Genomic DNA, 19137 nt, shown 5'->3' on the forward strand with positions numbered 1-19137 from the left:
TCAGCTGAGATTTACCTCTGTCTCGTATCATCATTTCCTTCATTCTATGTCAAACAGTGATAATACTCTCATTGACTGCAGATGTGTGATAGGCCTTATTATACGCATATATTATACAGTACCGTGAGTCTGCTAACAAATAGATTCCCTCACACAGAGAGAGCAATCTTTTGCTTGCTGTCGAAAAGCTGTATCCAGGATAAACTCTGGCATGGAATCCAGCTCCTGTCAAAAGAAATGAAGACAGTTTCTTTTGGGAGTGTGGCGTGTGTTGTCAAAGTGATGAGATACATTTAACACTTTGGCGATGACAATGTGTGTGTGTCTGGTGACGGGGGGGGGATGCATACGGCAGCCATGAGGCCAAACCGCTCAGTCTCTGCTTAGAGGGAGGCTTTTGTTTCAGGGAGGAAAAAGGAGCTTTGGGCACGACGACGGCCATATTTATATTCCAATCTTCTACATTGAAACCCACATCGCGGGTCTCATAAAAGATTCATCGTGCAAGGGGAAAGCAAGGTCGTATGGAAAAGCGGTCGGGAGGCACTCACACAGTTTAATGCAAAAATAAATCCTGATGGGCACGAAAACGAAAACGAAAATGCTGTGTGATCGCCACGGCAGCGGTTACCAGGGGTTACTAGCAGTTACTGCCCATAAAGGGTGAAAGGACATGTCCACACTTGTCGCCACTCTGACTGGCACCTGTCACTCTCATACTGTGCTGTATGTCAGTGGTTCTCAAAGTGGGGTCTGGGGGGGGGGGGGGGGGGGGAAGTCAACTGGGTCTCCAGTTTAACCATTTTAGCTCTATATCTACAAGATCAAAACAAAACGCATCTCATTGCGATGTGTTGAGCTTGTGGATCTGTTATTTTCAAAACATGGGTTAGGGTTAGGTTAGGCTAAACAAGTGGCAAATTTTGAATTTTATATTACCTATCCATTTCTAGGAAAAACAGAAAATATCAGATCTAAAAGCTCAAGACGAGCACAAGAGAAAGAGAATTTGTGTGCCTGTGCACAAATGTGTGTGCGTGCTTGCATAATATACACGTGTTCGGCCGTGTGTGTGTGTGTGTGTGTGTGTGTGTGTGTGTGTGTGTGTGTGTGTGTGTGTGTGTGTGTGTGTGTGTGTGTGTGTGTGTTTGCCTGCATGCCTGGTTCTGTGTGTTGTCAAAGAGATATCACAGTAGGAGTCTTGTGCCCTGCCGCACAGACAGATAGACAGTCAGACACACACACACACACACACACACACACACACACACACACACACACACACACACACACACACACACACACACACACACACACACACACACACACACACACACACACACACACACACACACACACACACACACACACACACAGAGAGAGAGGTATAGACGCAGACAGTCAGAGAGAGAGAGAGAGAAAGTACGCCTACCTACCTACACAGACATACAGTATGGGTAGTTAGGTGCAACGCATGTACGCACGTACACACACACGCATGCATGCACGCACGCACTCATTCACACATACAGACAGACATAGCTAGCTCTTTACACACAATCTCTTGTCCAGATGCATTCCCGTGCATTAACTCCCGCATGAATACGCACACACATGAAACAGAGTTCCGGCTGAGCTAAGGGTCCTCTTCTTTTTTCTGTCCAACGCTGCGCTACAATAGACAAACACTATACCTGCAGAAATATAAACATAAAGCAATCAAACTGTGAAGTGTGAACTTCCTTCTGGTGCACCAGAAAAGGTTGTCACAGATTTGTGTATGCAATGAATGGATACTTCTAAAACATATCAGTAGTCTTTTGATTTCTTCCTCACATTCCACAATAAGAGCCCAATTTGATAGATTGAAGATTTTCTTTTTTTTCCATGTTTCTTGGCAACCAACATGACAACTTCAATATCTCCTGTGGGGTGGGATTGCCATGACAGAGGCAGGCTAAGTGATATTCTTCCCAGTCAAGATGACCCTTTCATGCAATGCCGACTAATGCATAACTGCAGTTATCCAGCACAAACAGCTATCTTTTCCACAGCACAAACAGCTATCTTTTCCACAGCACAAACAGCTATCTTGAATTACTGCCATAAATCGCTGCTCTCAAGTTTTTCATAAATGAAAAAGCAGTGCATATACGGTAGCTACTCTAGCCTACAAGATCAGGAGATCTATACATCTATTTTATCAAATGTGGATGCCAGATTGAAAGCCTGTCTGTGGATTTTATAAATATTTAACCAGTGAAAACTGTATTAACAAGACCTTGTGGCTAAATAATAACATTGGATTCATTGGAACAGGTTATTTTGGTCAAGTCAAGGTTTCTTCCCAAACGTGACAAAAAGCATAAAAAGAATGAATTCATGCAGTCAGTGCCGGCTTAATGGAAGGGCTTTAGATGCTGTAGCACAAAACCTTGCAGGGCCATCAAATGGCAGAGAGAAAGTGAAAGAAGACTCAAATATTGCAGAAAGAGTGATGAAATTTAGAAGCAAATGCTGCTGAAGGAATGCGAAAACGTGGAAACTTGCGGGTGAATCGACAATTTTCTGCACTGCAGGGTTGCCTAATGGCTACCCAGGGCTGTGTAAGGCTAGGGTTGAAGCTATCTGGATGTGGCAGCCCCTATGGGCAGAAGTGAAAACTGTGTTTTTTTTGGTTTGGGTTTTGTTAGAGGCCCCTCAACATGCACTTAAAGAGTCCTGGTATAGTGCCACCATGAGGCCAATTTGATTTGAAAAACGTGTCATGGAGTGTGCAGTTAGCAGTTAGCTACAGACAGACAGACAGACAGAAGGACAGACAGACAGACAGACAGACAGACAGACAGACAGACAGACAGACAGACAGACAGACAGACAGACAGACAGACAGACAGACAGACAGACAGACAGACAGACAGACAGACAGAGGCGAAAGCATAATCTCCGCCACCACCAGGCCAAGATAAAAAATACTCCAGCTAAAATATATAAAACACAAGTAACTAGTACAACAAAATCCACTTAGTTAATGGTCTGAACTGATGATGAGGAATTAATCACTTAAACTCATTGAGCGGGGTCCCCCAGATGTTTGTACTTGGTCCCAGTGCTGTGGCCTATAGGTTTTTTCTGACGGTATACCATAATATTATTCTCTGTGCGACATGCGCGCGCATGTGGTCAATGGATGAAATGATTCGTAGATGGTATACGCTTTTATTTTCAAAAACGTTGGTTATACTACGTATAACGGCCGATCTACAAGCTCACAATGCATCACATTCACATTGTTGTGAGCTTGTAGATCTGTTATCTTGGAATGTTCACCTGTCATGACATGCCCACCCAGAATAGCTGGATGCTAGGGTTGGGTTCTTGGTGTTAAGGGCCCTCACTGCCTCAGGATATGTGCTGTTATGGAAACAAGTACTTTTGGTCTTAATACTTCATAACCTTTTCCTGGAGGAAGTGGGGCAGAAGGTGCCTTGGCTGGATGAGAGGGGTCCCAGATTATTTTAAGAATGTGAGTGTTATAAATAATGGGTCACGCTGCGATTTGTGGTGCATGATAGCACATAAATAGCACATGCTAGGCAAATCTTGACCAAGGATTTTTGATTATGCCTTTACTACCTGAAAGTTATTAATCTCTTTCCTGTCATTGGCTCGGTTCACATACTATTTTTTTTTCTCTTTTTTTAAGATCTGTTTTGGCTTTTCTGCAGAATGACAGGAAAGAGGGAGAGAGAGGCGGGGGGAGATCGTCATGAACGGGACTCAAACATGCGACGCGCTGTTAGGCCAGAGCCTATATGTGCATGGCATGCACCTGGACCACTAGGCCAGAGCCTATATGTGCATGGCATGCACCTGGACCACTAGGCCAGCGGGCGCCGTTCATACCACATTTTCAGATTCAGATTCAGATTCAGAATCCTTTATTTGCCATTGTGTAAAACACAGGAATTTGTTTTGACATTAGCGTGTGTGCATTCAATATTCCTTATTTCACAAATAAAACGAACAACACAAATACAACACCGTGCAAGAGGTCGTCATAGAGAATGTTGACACCAAAGGGGGTCTCCGTCGTGAATGGGTTAAATTTCTTGAGCCGTCAAAGAAAGAACAATCACTGAGGGGGTTTAAAATATCATTGAGTAACATTGAATCAAATGAACCACTGTAATGTTAACACGTTGAGAAGCACTGACATCCCAAAAAGATTCAGTACCACAGTTAATTGTTATAGAGATTTATGCAGCCTTGTTCACAAAGTGCACTGCTATAACTCAATCAATTACTATATTGTACGGGGAGACAGTTGTTAGACTGTTGTTTTGGAATTGATTTGCAGCAACAGATATTGCAGCTTATTGCAGGTTAAAATGATGTATCTTTCTGAAGGCTGCATATAGTAAAATGATAAGCCCAGCTAGTGGCCCGGGCACCCCAGGAAATGACTCTAGTATGTCAAAGGGACTTATTGGTGGCATTGGGTGCCATTTGTTATGGTGTTTGGTATGATTTGCCCAGGGATTGAACCCTGCAGGTGTCCATGCAGTCCCAGCCAGGACAGGCACATATTGTGGTTTGGTGACAAATAGCGTGATATTTGATTTGGTCAATATCGCCCAGCCCTGATATTTGACATCCATAATTAATACACAGACATACTGTACCATGCACATCCCAAAAGAAGTTTGTGGTTTGGTCAAAAAATAGCGTGATATATATGATATATATGATTTAGTCAATATCGCCCATGCAGCCCTGCCTGGTAGGTCTGTAATTGAAGGAGCTTTGACATCCATAATACACAGACCATCAGTGCACATCCCAAAAGACCATAGCTAATTATGATAAGGGCAACTGCTGATAGCCGGTCCAATCTACTGCATGGGAACGCCGGTTGTCAGATCAGCTCATCAGGCCTCTGGGACGGGTGCAGCGAGAAGACAGGAAGCAGCCACAGAGGTCAGTCAGAAGAACACACAACGATGGGGCTACAGTATAGGTAGTGATGGTCAGTATGGTTCAGAACACACAACGATGGGGCTACAGTATAGGTAGTGATGGTCAGTATGGTTCAGAACACACACAACCCTGGGGGTAGGTAGTGATGGTCAGTATGGTTCAGAACACACACAACCCTGGGGGTAGGTAGTGATGGTCAGTATGGTTCAGAACACACAACGATGGGGCTACAGTATAGGTAGTGATGGTCAGTATGGTTCAGAACACACACAACCCTGGGAGTAGGTAGTGATGGTCAGTATGGTTCAGAACACACACAACCCTGGGGGTAGGTAGTGATGGTCAGTATGGTTCAGAACACACACAACCCTGGGGGTAGGTACTGTAGTGATGGTCAGTATGGTTCAGAACACACACAACCCTGGGGGTAGGTAGTGATGGTCAGTATGGTTCAGAACACACACAACCCTGGGGGTAGGTAGTGATGGTCAGTATGGTTCAGAACACACACAACCCTGGGGGTAGGTAGTGATGGTCAGTATGGTTCAGAACACACAACGATGGGGCTACAGTATAGGTAGTGATGGTCAGTATGGTTCAGAACACACACAACCCTGGGAGTAGGTAGTGATGGTCAGTATGGTTCAGAACACACACAACCCTGGGGGTAGGTAGTGATGGTCAGTATGGTTCAGAACACACACAACCCTGGGGGTAGGTACTGTAGTGATGGTCAGTATGGTTCAGAACACACACAACCCTGGGGGTAGGTAGTGATGGTCAGTATGGTTCAGAACACACACAACCCTGGGGGTAGGTAGTGATGGTCAGTATGGTTCAGAACACACACAACCCTGGGGGTAGGTAGTGATGGTCAGTATGGTTCAGAACACACACAACCCTGGGAGTAGGTAGTGATGGTCAGTATGGTTCAGAACACACACAACCCTGGGAGTAGGTAGTGATGGTCAGTATGGTTCAGAACACACACAACCCTGGGAGTAGGTAGTGATGGTCAGTATGGTTCAGAACACACACAACCCTGGGGGTAGGTAGTGATGGTCAGTATGGTTCAGAACACACACAACCCTGGGGGTAGGTAGTGATGGTCAGTATGGTTCAGAACACACACAACCCTGGGGGTAGGTAGTGATGGTCAGTATGGTTCAGAACACACACAACCCTGGGGGTAGGTAGTGGTGGTCAGTATGGTTCAGAACACACACAACCCTGGGAGTAGGTAGTGATGGTCAGTATGGTTCAGAACACACACAACCCTGGGAGTAGGTAGTGATGGTCAGTATGGTTCAGAACACACACAACGATGGGGCTACATTATAGGTAGTGATGGTCAGTATGGTTCAGAACACACACAACCCTGGGAGTAGGTAGTGATGGTCAGTATGGTTCAGAACACACACAACCCTGGGGGTAGGTAGTGATGGTCAGTATGGTTCAGAACACACACAACCCTGGGGGTAGGTAGTGATGGTCAGTATAGTTCAGAACACACACAACCCTGGGGGTAGGTAGTGATGGTCAGTATGGTTCAGAACACACACAACCCTGGGGGTAGGTAGTGATGGTCAGTATGGTTCAGAACACACAACGATGGGGCTACAGTATAGGTAGTGATGGTCAGTATGGTTCAGAACACACACAACCCTGGGAGTAGGTAGTGATGGTCAGTATGGTTCAGAACACACACAACCCTGGGGGTAGGTAGTGATGGTCAGTATGGTTCAGAACACACAACGATGGGGCTACAGTATAGGTAGTGATGGTCAGTATGGTTCAGAACACACACAACCCTGGGGGTAGGTAGTGATGGTCAGTATGGTTCAGAACACACACAACCCTGGGAGTAGGTAGTGATGGTCAGTATGGTTCAGAACACACACAACCCTGGGGGTAGGTAGTGATGGTCAGTATGGTTCAGAACACACACAACCCTGGGGGTAGGTAGTGGTGGTCAGTATGGTTCAGAACACACACAACCCTGGGAGTAGGTAGTGGTGGTCAGTATGGTTCAGAACACACACAACCCTGGGAGTAGGTAGTGATGGTCAGTATGGTTCAGAACACACACAACCCTGGGAGTAGGTAGTGGTGGTCAGTATGGTTCAGAACACACACAACCCTGGGAGTAGGTAGTGATGGTCAGTATGGTTCAGAGTGAGTACAGTTAAGTGGTCACTTACAGTAAAACATAATAGCCTCACTGTCAGGTGGAAATCTTGTACAGTATGTTCAAAACGATTCGTTTTCAGGAAATGGAAAAAAATAACCTGTGTTCCAATTATTATTTAGTCACAAGCTTCTCTTAATACTTTGCATAGGTTAAAATATGTAGAACCCACATACAGACTTTAAACGTGCTTGTAACTTCAAACTCCATTATAACCATGATAGATTTATTGAAAACACCCGTCCTTGTGTCTGATATTGTCCTTGTCCCGTATTTTTCGTTTAACCTTTTCCATTTCCAAGTTTATTTTATTTGAAAGTGAAATATCACTTTAACCACTTTCAACCTGGTGTGCTATATACAGTAGGCCTACAGTACAGGCAAAAATAGCAAAAAACTAGAAATGCAATCTGTCGAGCTGCCAACTTGCGCTTTGCACACAAGTTGGCCATGAATGGATTACTTGTGCGCGAGCAGAGAGCGCAACTTACCTCTGACTCTTGTCAACTTACCGATTTTTTGGTACGAACAGACAGACAGACAGACAGACAGACACGTAAACTAACAAAGCCAGTCGTAGGAGTGGTTTACACCACTCAAAAATATTTTTATGGACTTTTTTATGGAGAATTTGCCCATTTTTTTGGCATCCATTGTTAGGTATGCCCATATGATGACCACGGATATTGTCTAAAAGTGTGAAAAACGTATTTTTCATTTCACTACGCCTTTAAGTTTCCTATATACAACTTTGAAACGTTACGTCATCCACATATGACCGTTTTTAGATAACCATACATAGTTACATCATCATCAGCCAATCCCTGATTGGCCGAGCGACACCACCAATATACGGAGCCAATACAATCGGTCGAGGGGCCACCGACATACGCAGCAAGCTACCAACTTGCGCTCTGATTGGCCGAGCGACGCCACCAAAAATACACAATCCCTGATTGGATTGGCCGAGCAATGCCACCAAAGCCAGGGATGACACCACAAATTCACAATCACCGATTGGCTGAAGGAGTCGGCCAACATATGCAGCCGAAAACAGTACTTGCGCTCTGCTTGTGCAAGTAAAAATAACAGTTTTAATATACGTATATTTAATATACTATACGCCTTCTTAGCTTGCAGATCTGCTATTTTCGCTACTTTTGCACAACACTGACATAAAATTAAATTGGCCCCCTGCAGCGACAATATGGACATTGACACAATAGCACACATCGGTCAATGTCTGACATGGGCTGCTTAGAACAAAGGGCAAACCAGTTAGAGAGGCAAGGGCATGCAGACACTTGCTGTCTATCTCAAGGGACGGCCCCGTGACGCGGACAGAGTGATACTCTCAGTGGTGGAAAGTAACTACATTTACTCAAGTACTGTACAGTATATGTCAATTTTTCAATACTACTTCCACTCCACTAAATCTCAGAGGCAATTATTGTACTTTTTTACTCCACTACAATTATCTGACAGCTTTAGTTACTAGTTTGTACTGCAGCTCTATATTATAATTACAAATCATACATTAACCACTGAAGTGCTATTTTACACTTCTACTTTTATGCAAGTAAAAAAAGGGTGCTCCTTTCATCAGTGGATACTGACTCAGAGTGCAGGCCTATGACCTCACCCAGTGTTCCATCTGTTAGCCAATTTGCTACGTGCACCTCAGAGGCTCTGCTGTAGTAAAATCATTCACCCATTTTAGCCTAGGCTGCACCGCGCCGCAGCCACGCTCACAGAGAATGCCAAGACCCCATCACACACTCATATCGCCCTCATGAGTCACGACCACGCTGCATTTAGAGGCTGACCCAGAAACCAGTGCATCAACACAGGCCCCCGGTGTGCACGCGCACACACACACATTGAGGACATCAACCTTTTAGGACAGCGCGATTTTTTTACCGTAACACTAAAGCCGTAATTAGCAGATCTACAAGCTCACAATGGGTCACGCTGCGATTTGTGGTGCATGATACTGGCATATACAACTAAAAGTAAAGGCAAGTAGGCTAATGGTAAAAGTCCGGCATAACTCTAAACACAAAACACAAACCAATCAGCAATGACGTGCCTACGAAACAGGTGACGTTCGGAGAGACTTTGCAGACTGAGAAGCGAAGTGAAAAAACTAAATAAAAATCATAGCTGAACGGAGCGAATGAGTCTGGATTCCAAGCTATACTAATCCTAATCCTAACTCCAACCTGAATCTTTTTCTAATTGTAAGCATAACTCAAAACACCTGTTTACCATTTATCTTGTGAAAATGTCCCCGGGCCTATTTCTTAAATTCTACTATTGTTGCGAGGACATCTGGACACGCACGCACGCACGCACGCACGCACGCGCACACACACACACACACACACACACACACACACACACACACACACACACACACACACACACCCCATCTGTTGTCTACTGACGTACACTCACCCACTCACCTACTAAGTGGACACCCACATACAGCACACTCCACACTGTTCCCTCTCATGGGCAGGCAGGCTACATGAAGCATATCAAACATTAAGATGGGGAAGTGAAGAGCGGATGGGACAATAGCTCAAAGGACCTCTCTCTCCTCCCACCTCCTCCTTGAGCTGAATCTCTTTTACCGAATAGACCTCCTTACACCAATGAGGCTCTGACTGCCTTAATATGCTTGCATTATCTGCTACACCGGATCGAGCCCTCCAGTAATCAGTCATGACACACAAGTGCACACTATTCAATCTCGTCAAGGAGCAATGAATCAAAACAATGCAACCTCATTATGTGTGGCTGATTATGGGAGCTGCACCTCTGCTAGTTGATGGAGAGCACATACAGGTGTGTACGGTGGGTATAACTATCAGGCTAATCTAGATGGCCCCTGCTCTCCCACACACTCGCTGACAGATGATATCAATTCTCTGAGGATTTTTGCAATGCAGTGTTCGACTGTGACGACTAACAGAGATTTAGATTAGCTAGACCATCGTGGCTCATAGACCCAGTAGCCAAATGGCTGGGGGGTGCAATACCACATGTGTGCAGAATGCACTCTTCAGATCCCCATTCGGCTCACAGCTGGCCGGACAGTGTGTCTTCTTTCCCCTGCTCTCTGAATGCATTTCATGTATCTCTATTCAGTACACGAAATACTTCGATCATCATACCCATCTATTCTAGTCAGTGAAGCTCGAGCTGGAGGGTTCCAGGAATGTTTTGGTCGAGCCCCAACACAGTGGAGGGAGGTTAACAACTGTGTGTGTGTGTGTGTGTGTGTGTGTGTGTGTGTGTGTGTGTGTGTGTGTGTGTGTGTGTGTGTGTGTGTGTGTGTGTGTGTGTGTGTGTGTGTGTGTGTGTGTGTGTGTGTGTGTGTGTGTGTGTGTGTGTGTGTGTGTGTGTGTGTCCTTGGCTCTTGGTGGGAGATTTACACCCCTGCTCCTGCAACTCCTCATTTGTTTAATTCCCTAGGTGGAAGTTAGGCTGCTTGGCAGAACACAGTGTGTCCGGCGTGCTTCCTGGTGTCCTTGGTCCAGAGAAGGATGGATGACTCTTGTGTACCTGCTCCCGTTTGACTGCTGTCCAGATGCACACAGACACCTTCCTCTCAGAGGCACTTGAGTTGAGTTGCCACCTTGCCTTCTTGCCAAGGGCCTGTCTCACCGAAACCAGGAAACACATCAGGCCTTGTAAAACCACAGCTTTCCAGGTTTCCTCTGCCATGAGAGAGGATTGATGTGAGAAGCTGGCTGTAAAAGTCCCAATAAATGCCATTCTTCAAGGACGGGTCCAAATGTGATGATGTTGCTTTGTTCTCATTACAAATTCACCAGGAAAAAGAAACTTTCAGTCAAGGGGTCTCAATGCCAGGTCAGTGGGGTGTTGAAAGTTGGACGGATTGGAGGACAGCCAACCCAGCTGCTGGTTCTGCCTGGCTCTCACTGGGCAGAGGTCTGTCCTAGTTGTCCTCTCATGTGGAGATACTTTCAATACCTCTAACGTTAGCTCGGCCTACTGGGCTATCCTACTGTGGCTGCTTCCATGTGGATTCAGGCCTAATATATCCCAGGTTTGCAACCTTGAGCTTGACTTTGCAAACACAGTCCTTTCACTTTTATTATTATCATAAATACTGTTTCAATTGCCTGGATAAAGCAATTTCCACACAGTGACACTTAAATTAGAGTGCTCTGAAGTATAATCAGCTCATTGTACACCGGCTAAATGTTTCCGTTTCCAGATTATAATTTAAACACGCATTTACGACTCTTCCCTCCTCGGCCTGTTAACAATGAATCGACTCTGGCAGGGTGAGTCTCTGGCGCAATCATCACTCCAATCTAGAATGAGGAAGTGAATTTTAAAGAGTCCTACATAGCAGTAATCTATTTGAACTGATTGCTTATTGTTTTCCCCGGTGGTGACAGAGGGGTTGAAGTAAATGACTGAGAATTGCTGGCCCAGAATGCTTATACAGTACAGGGCTTTGTCTTTGTCTTTAATGATAAAGGTAATAATTATGTATTCTCCCTCTCACTGCACTTTGTGTATGAGCAGACAAACTAAGCAAGTGTCTCCATCATTCTCATTCATGTTCAAGGCCAGAGAACTTGAGCTTAGAATACTGGTGCCTTGCATCTTTATCCTTTGTCCTGTGGGACATCATCAATGCACCTTACGGCCTGAATGTGAGTCTTTCAAGTATGTATGATCAAGTACACCAACATCACTGACAGTATAAGCAGCAATAGTTGCTATAGAGAAAAGACAAATGTAACTTTTGTCGTCTTTGAATAATATTACCATTACCATAATATATAATCCAGTTAGAAAAAGGGATATAGAGGTGACAGTAGGAGTAGGAACAATGATCTTCAGATTCAGGCCAATGCTTTGCTAATTATGCTCTAGAAATTTGGCTTTGATATAAGGTTTCACTTTTGAACAAGGGAGCCATATTTATCCATGAAGGTTTGAGGATATAACTCTCACAAAGCAAATTCCAATTGACTTCAATTTTGATAATAGATTTCACTGACACTGAAGTCTACTTTTGAAAAGCCCTGTGGCTTGTACTGTCAGTATTCACTTATGCAGGCAAAACTTATTTTAACTCTTTTACTCTCCTTATTTCACTCATACAGTATCACTTTATCACTATCATCTATCAGCTTAGGCACTACACTAAAATGACTGACTCAGTTCACAACAAATATTTTAATTACAAGACTATAAAAAGGTAACATCTGCCATGAGATCATTTCAGCTGCACATCAACATAACCTACAGTATATTGTAAAAGATAGATCCATATTCCAGAAAGACCCAGACTATCGAACATGGCTGACTTTCAACTAGAGGAATCTGTACTGTAGACTCCTGATTATTGCTGCATATACAGCAGTATTTCCAATTCAATTGCCTGCAGATGGTTTTCTCTACAGCTTTCTCTCCACACAATGCATTTGAGAAGTTCTGTTCTATCACTTATAGGATAAAGAGACAACAGTTCACTAAAAGGATTTATAGGTCAAATATAGAATGCATTGTAATATGTTTTAAAGGAGAGCATCTAACTTGATAAAACGATCACACTATCTTTAGCCTGCCTCGAGATCTTGAGATCTTCAATTGCTTATATAATAACAATATAGTGCTTTGAAAATTATGAGGCATTTTATTCTATACTATATATAGCGTCGGATTTGCTACAAGACATTTCACTATACGTATTTAGCCTTAATCTTAATCAGCCCTAGGGTCAGCAAACATGAGTTACATTTAAATGCGTTACTCACACGTGTGCACATGTACACACACACACACACACACACACACACACACACACACACACACACACACACACACACACACACACACACACACACACACACACACACACACACACACACACACACACACACACACACACACACACACACACACACACACACACACACACACACACACACACACACACAATGCATAGCATGCGCTCACGTCAGTGCGTCCTGTCATGCGTGACATGATGTGCACAGACATCTGTGCCCAGGTCAAGCAGGTTGCCCATCCATATCATTGACTGCCTGGACCCCTGGGCTTTATGGGCACTTAACAAACACAAGCAGTGAACGAGCAAGTGCATCTGTCTCATTAAAACCTCCTGAATATTTCATGCCGGGCGAGACTGTGCGTGAAGATATGGTGATATCACACAACTCTCAGCCGGTGGAGAGTGTTACCCTCATTGCAGGATACACGCCACAAAATTTCATCAATTCTTTATGGTTGCAGTGCAGTGTTGTGGAGATTGGTGATGCCGTTTTTTTTTCTTTTCTTTTTTTTTCGCTCAGTCCTATAAATGTTTAATGTTTACACTTATAACAAATTGTCCCCCAAGGCCAGTGATGAGCCTTCCGAGGCAGGAAAACAGTTCGACTGGCAGAGGAATGATAGTAGCTCATGAGCCACATTTCGACTGTCATGTTTACGACAGTTTTGAGATTCATTTTAGCATTAGCGATGGTATTGACTTATAGGAGAAACAGCTAACATTCTCAGATTGCTCTGTCTTTGTTGAAGGGAGCCATTACAATTCTACCTTTAGTACTACCTATAATACTATCTTTAGAAATGTATTAAATTAATGCAAAACGGTATGGCCAACTTTAAGCCAACTTTAAGCCTCAAGAAAACCTGGAGAGCATTTGAGGCAGATCCTATTCTTCATCATTTCAACTGGGGTGGTTGCAGTTAACTGCAGTGTGTGTAACAGTTAACAGAACCACAGAGAACAGATCCAACAGCATGCTCTGTGCCATTCAGACTGAGATGTATTGGTTGCATTAGAGCAGTACCATCTGTGCAGTATACACTATTCCAACACCTAAGCAAACAACCTGCTCTCTCTCCTCTGTCAGACTGCTCTCGCCGTATGGAGAGCATGCCCCTCAGACAGCAAACATAGCGTCCACATCTGCTAAAGGTCATCCACCAGCCATGCAGACATGCATGACATAAAGATATTAATGTACTACAGCTAAGAGGTCTCAAGGGTTTACGGATGGAACAGTATTGTCTAATAAAATAGCCTACTGAAACAAACAACGACGAATGATCTCATTGCATCACAAAATTGTGCTTATCCTTTAAGAAGCAGAATAATACTTTTTAATCTTATTTTATTTTATTATTTATTCTCTAAATCCGAGACATGTTTTTGAGTGTAAATAAAGTGTTACAAACAGCTGAAGCCACTTAACACATCTCTCAATTTGTCTGGTTAGAGTGAAGTGCGATATGGGAGCTATCCACGGTGCTGAATTGACTATATACCACAGAATGTTGTTTTTATTTATGGTAGCCTACTACGACACAACGCTATCTATGGTCATCTATTGGGAAACCGTACTCATCTTCGATTAAATGTTTTATTCAGTCGTAAATAGTAGCTATACCTAACCTTCCTTAGGCTGTTGAAGAGAGCCTATACATGTAGATCATACTTCAGTTCAGGCTAAAAAACATCTAGATGCTGGACAGCTGAACCCGCGAGTTCTTTGACTTGGAATGCTTTTCTGGGTCAGTTTAATTTACCGTCCTTCACTTCAATTCACAACTGTCACATCAAACCTCGTCATTTGGGCCAGAAACATGGCATCAAGCCTCCCTCGAGTCCCATTGCCCGTAGTCTCTAACAGATTTCCAGTAGATACCATTCACAGGCGCGCTGGCCGTGGCTAATTGCACTGTGAGAGATTCCACTGCCTGAAATGGATCACAAACGGCTTCGTGCAAACAAACTATTCATTGCTGCCTAGCGCGTTTCATTTAGCTCCAAGGAGCTTTACATCTGCATCATCAGTTGGTGTTCGTGGGAAAGCTCCGGAGGCTCTAGAACTTCCTTGTCCGGCCCCTATACCTCTCCATAACACGCACACGCACACGCACACACACACACACACACACACACACACACACACACACACTATGTAGACACGCCGAGGCAGTACTGAAATCTTTAAGACCGTCCTATTCATTTCTGCACCATGCACACTGACAGTTCTTGACAGGGTTTTGTCAATTTTTACTTTACTTTTTCAGTGAAATTCAAATAGCCATTCGCTCCAAAATAAATCACATCAGCCATCAACAACCGTGCGTCTCCTAAATTGCATCTGTTTAAGAAATCGGCGACGGACGAGCGTTCCCTCGTCAACTTTTAAATAATGCTTAATCATAGCACGAAACGCGTTCTTACCTCGCAGGGCATAACAGCTAACATCACTAGTAGAAACATGGCACTGAAGAGATGCATTCTAGTCGAAATGGCAGCGTTACAGCCGGCACCACCGCTGCTGCTCTGCTCTCCCCCTCGTCGGGTCGCTTATTGGGGCGGTTTCTTCACAAATAGAGGGACTCCTTCAATGCTCTGTCGGCTGTGCGCGACCAACCTCATCACCAGCCAGCGCGCCAGGTTAATTCTACACACGGACGCCGATCAGCAGCCCTGTGTGGAACGGTGAAATAGCCAGCTTCCTGCTTTCTGTGAAGCATAGACTCTTCTTAGAACGCAAAAAGAAAAAAACGAAAAAAGAAGATGAAACGAAGCTCTCCGAATAATTAGATAGAAACAATTTAAAAATAATAATAGTCTTCCAGTCCTGCAGAAACGCGATTCGGGATGAGAGTCGCAGAGGTTGCAAGGTGACTGCTGTGCTTGCAGGGCGCCGACGCTAGGAGCAGTGCATCTATATGCTGGGAGTCGCTTCAAAGAAGTACCACTCTTTGATGCGGCCAGGCTCAGCCGTGCGCAATAGCGTGTGCCCATGTGTTTATGCGCGAGCGCCTATTGTGTGTCTGCGGGCGCGCCCGTGCGTGCGTGTGTGCGTGTGTGTGAGAGAGTGAGAGAGAGAGAGGGAGAGAGGGAGAGAGGGGGGAGGACTTCCTCTCCAGTAGAATGACAGAGGCCCAATCCCAATCCGCTCCCTTGCTGACTCAATGAGCCCTCACTGACTTAGCTGCGCGTTCATGTGAAGTCTGCGAGGGCTTGAGGGATGTCCCATTTGAAATCGGTAAGTCAGTGAGGGCTCAGCCCCGCCCCTTTATGTGCCCTTTGCCAAAGTCAGCATCGATGCTGACTTTAGCTGACTTTGGCAAATAAATTACCCACAGTTCATAGCGTTACCAGGGGAATGAGGGGGATCCTCCGAACGTCAATCATTTAAGTATGCAAATTAGTTATGTATCGCAGTTAGAATGTCAACAAACACAATAGTGCTTTCTCACTGTTCTCAAAGGGAGACGGAATGGAAGGATATGCTATATATTTAATAACAATAATAATAATAAGGGAAACATGATGAGAAATGAGCAAAGTAAAATAATATGGAAATGCAATTTATAATGAATATTATTATATATTAATATTACAACCCCTATCACACAGGAAAGTGTATTTATGAAACTAATAATAAAACGATCAGCTTAAATTCTAAAATAGACGTGATAGACATGTATAAATACTAAATAGGCAAAGCATGTAGGTAGGCACTGGCTGTGAATAAAGTGATGCAAAGTGTCATGAATGGCGGACTCATCTTCAAAGTGCTGTCCCATTTCTTCACAACAATGTGGAGCCCTCGCAGCCTCTCACCCTCAAGCACTTACAGCTGACGTCACTAAAGTCAATGAGGGTTCAGGGCTCAGGGCTTGAGGGAGGCAATTGGGATTGGGCCATAGAGTACAGATACGCCACCATGAAACTCAAGAGAAGGCTGGCTGGCATTTTGGTAAAGGTTTCCTCGTGGGCCTGATAAGCACCACGTGTGCTATGAAAGATCCCGTTTGGTGATTGTCAAAAGGGAAAATTAATGCTATAATTTTCGCGCTCACGCTCGCATATCCAATTAATTGCAGCTGGGACTGGCGTTTAGGGAAATGGAAAAGATGATTATTTTCCTCGCGATGAAGATAACTGATGTCATTAGCCAACGGACATACTGTAATTAATGGTAAAGTATAATTAGTGTATCTTCCCTAGTCAGTTGTCTGTTTAGTTACACTATTGTGTGCGGATTGCACAAGTCTGCCTCAGTGTACCCATGGTGCTCCCATGTGTCAGAGATGCACTTCCGGGGCTCGATCTGCTGGTGGGCTGGTGATTTCCATGCATGCTCCTTTGACAGACTGAGTTTTGTGCCTCTGGCGGTCCACAATAGTGTATGAATAATGCATTCAGCTTTCGCTGCCCAGTCCACTCTCACTCCTCAATAAGAAAGCACTCAACTTCACACAAAACAAAATAAAAAAAATGCAATGCAAAAAGTCTGTGCTGCTTTCTACTAACATACTGTACATACATACATACATACATATATACATACATACATACATACATACATACATACATACATACATACATACATACATACATACATACATACATACATACATACATATATAGTAAGATGATGAAGATGAAGATGCCCTGAGGGTGAGAAGCGACGAGGTGAGAAGCATCCGCCTGGGTGACGGCAGACTGCTGGGCGAGCGCTGACGCTTTGGCATGGGGAGTCAGATCAACATATGGAATGAATTCTGTACTAGCCATATAGGGAGCATGTCTTGAGTGTACAGCTAGGGTTTGATGAGGTCAGATCAACATGGAATGTCAGAACAGGTCAGCTCCATATATGGAGATCTTAATAGGTTGGCAGGGACAGTGTCTTGAGTGTATAGGGTTTGATGAGGGCCCAGGTAGGGCCGGGCCTTAATTTTCGGGCCTGTTGAGAACTCTAGTTTTCGCCAGCTGCCGGGCGCGACTGCACTAATAACTTTGGGGTGGGCTCGTGTAGAGTTTGAATGGACAGGTATCACTCAAAAGGGAGACATCGAAGAGGAAGGATGGATGGGGAAGGATCAACATATGGAATGTCAGAACAGGTAAGCATATATGGAGATCTAAGGGTTTGAGGTCAGATGTCATGTGATGTCACGTGAAGTCAAGCAGGCCCGGTTCTTAGTACAGGCCGACGAAGCGGCCGCTTCGAGCGCCACCTCTTAGGGGCGCCACTTAAGCCCTCCAAAAATATATTTTTTCTGCACTGGTTTCTGCTTTAAGTGGGGGGATATCGGTCGGGCAATCCTCTACGGTCTACGCTGCGCGTTGCCTAGGAGACAGGCTTAACAGCCGACCCTTCCGGCCCGGGTTGAACCGGAAAGGGGGAAAAAAATTGATTGGATTAAACTTAAGGCTCTGCGTGCAGACACTAGTGCATATATATTTACCAGGCATGACTCCAACTCCAGGCATCACTCAACAACAATTCTAAGTTAATACAATGTATTAAATCCTCCACGCGGATAGATGGGTGTAGAACCGTACCAAAACTGCGCCAGATGTCCTAAAATTAGACTTATAACCGCATATACCCGGAAAAAAATATTTGCGCGCGTACATGGGGGGGGGGGGGGGGGGGCGCACTCTACAGATCTCCCTTATAGCGCCACCTAGGTGCCAACCGGCCCTGGTCACAAGGCATGACCATATATGGAGGCGTGGGGTGGGGGACGGACGGACTGACGGGAAATGCACATTTTCATAGTAAATGAGACCTGCAGTCGCAAATACTACATACATACATACATGTGTGTGTGTGTGTGTGTCTATGTATGTATCATGCATATGACAGTCTATGATACATATGTATTTCTGTGAGATCAGGCTGGATACATACATAGACACACACACTTTTCTAGAAAGTTGGTCCCAACATTTCGGCAATGTCTGAAGACTAACTTGTACTCCATTGCATAATGGTGTTGCTTGCCAAAAATAACTAATCTTCAAGCTAACAACACGTTACATCGATACCATAGGACAAGAAAGAGCACTTTCAGATCAAGCATCGTGAAGGCCTCACCCCTTTAGTCTCCCAAACCCCCTGCAGTTAAATGGA

General features: G+C 44.4%; 1 protein-coding gene across 1 annotated transcript in view; it reads right to left on the reverse strand.

The window, feature by feature from the left end:
* olfm2a (olfactomedin 2a) overlaps positions 1-15877 on the reverse strand; it is an 81793-nt gene extending 65916 nt beyond the window's left edge. The window contains exon 1 of the mRNA XM_079521560.1: positions 15438-15877. Within this exon, the coding sequence (XP_079377686.1) occupies positions 15438-15494 (57 nt within the window). The 5' untranslated portion in view covers positions 15495-15877. The remainder of the gene's footprint in view (positions 1-15437) is intronic.
* Positions 15878-19137: the final 3260 nt, after the last annotated feature.

This window comes from Electrona antarctica (genome assembly GCF_951216825.1).
Source record: "Electrona antarctica genome assembly, chromosome: 14".
NCBI lineage: Eukaryota > Metazoa > Chordata > Actinopteri > Myctophiformes > Myctophidae > Electrona > Electrona antarctica.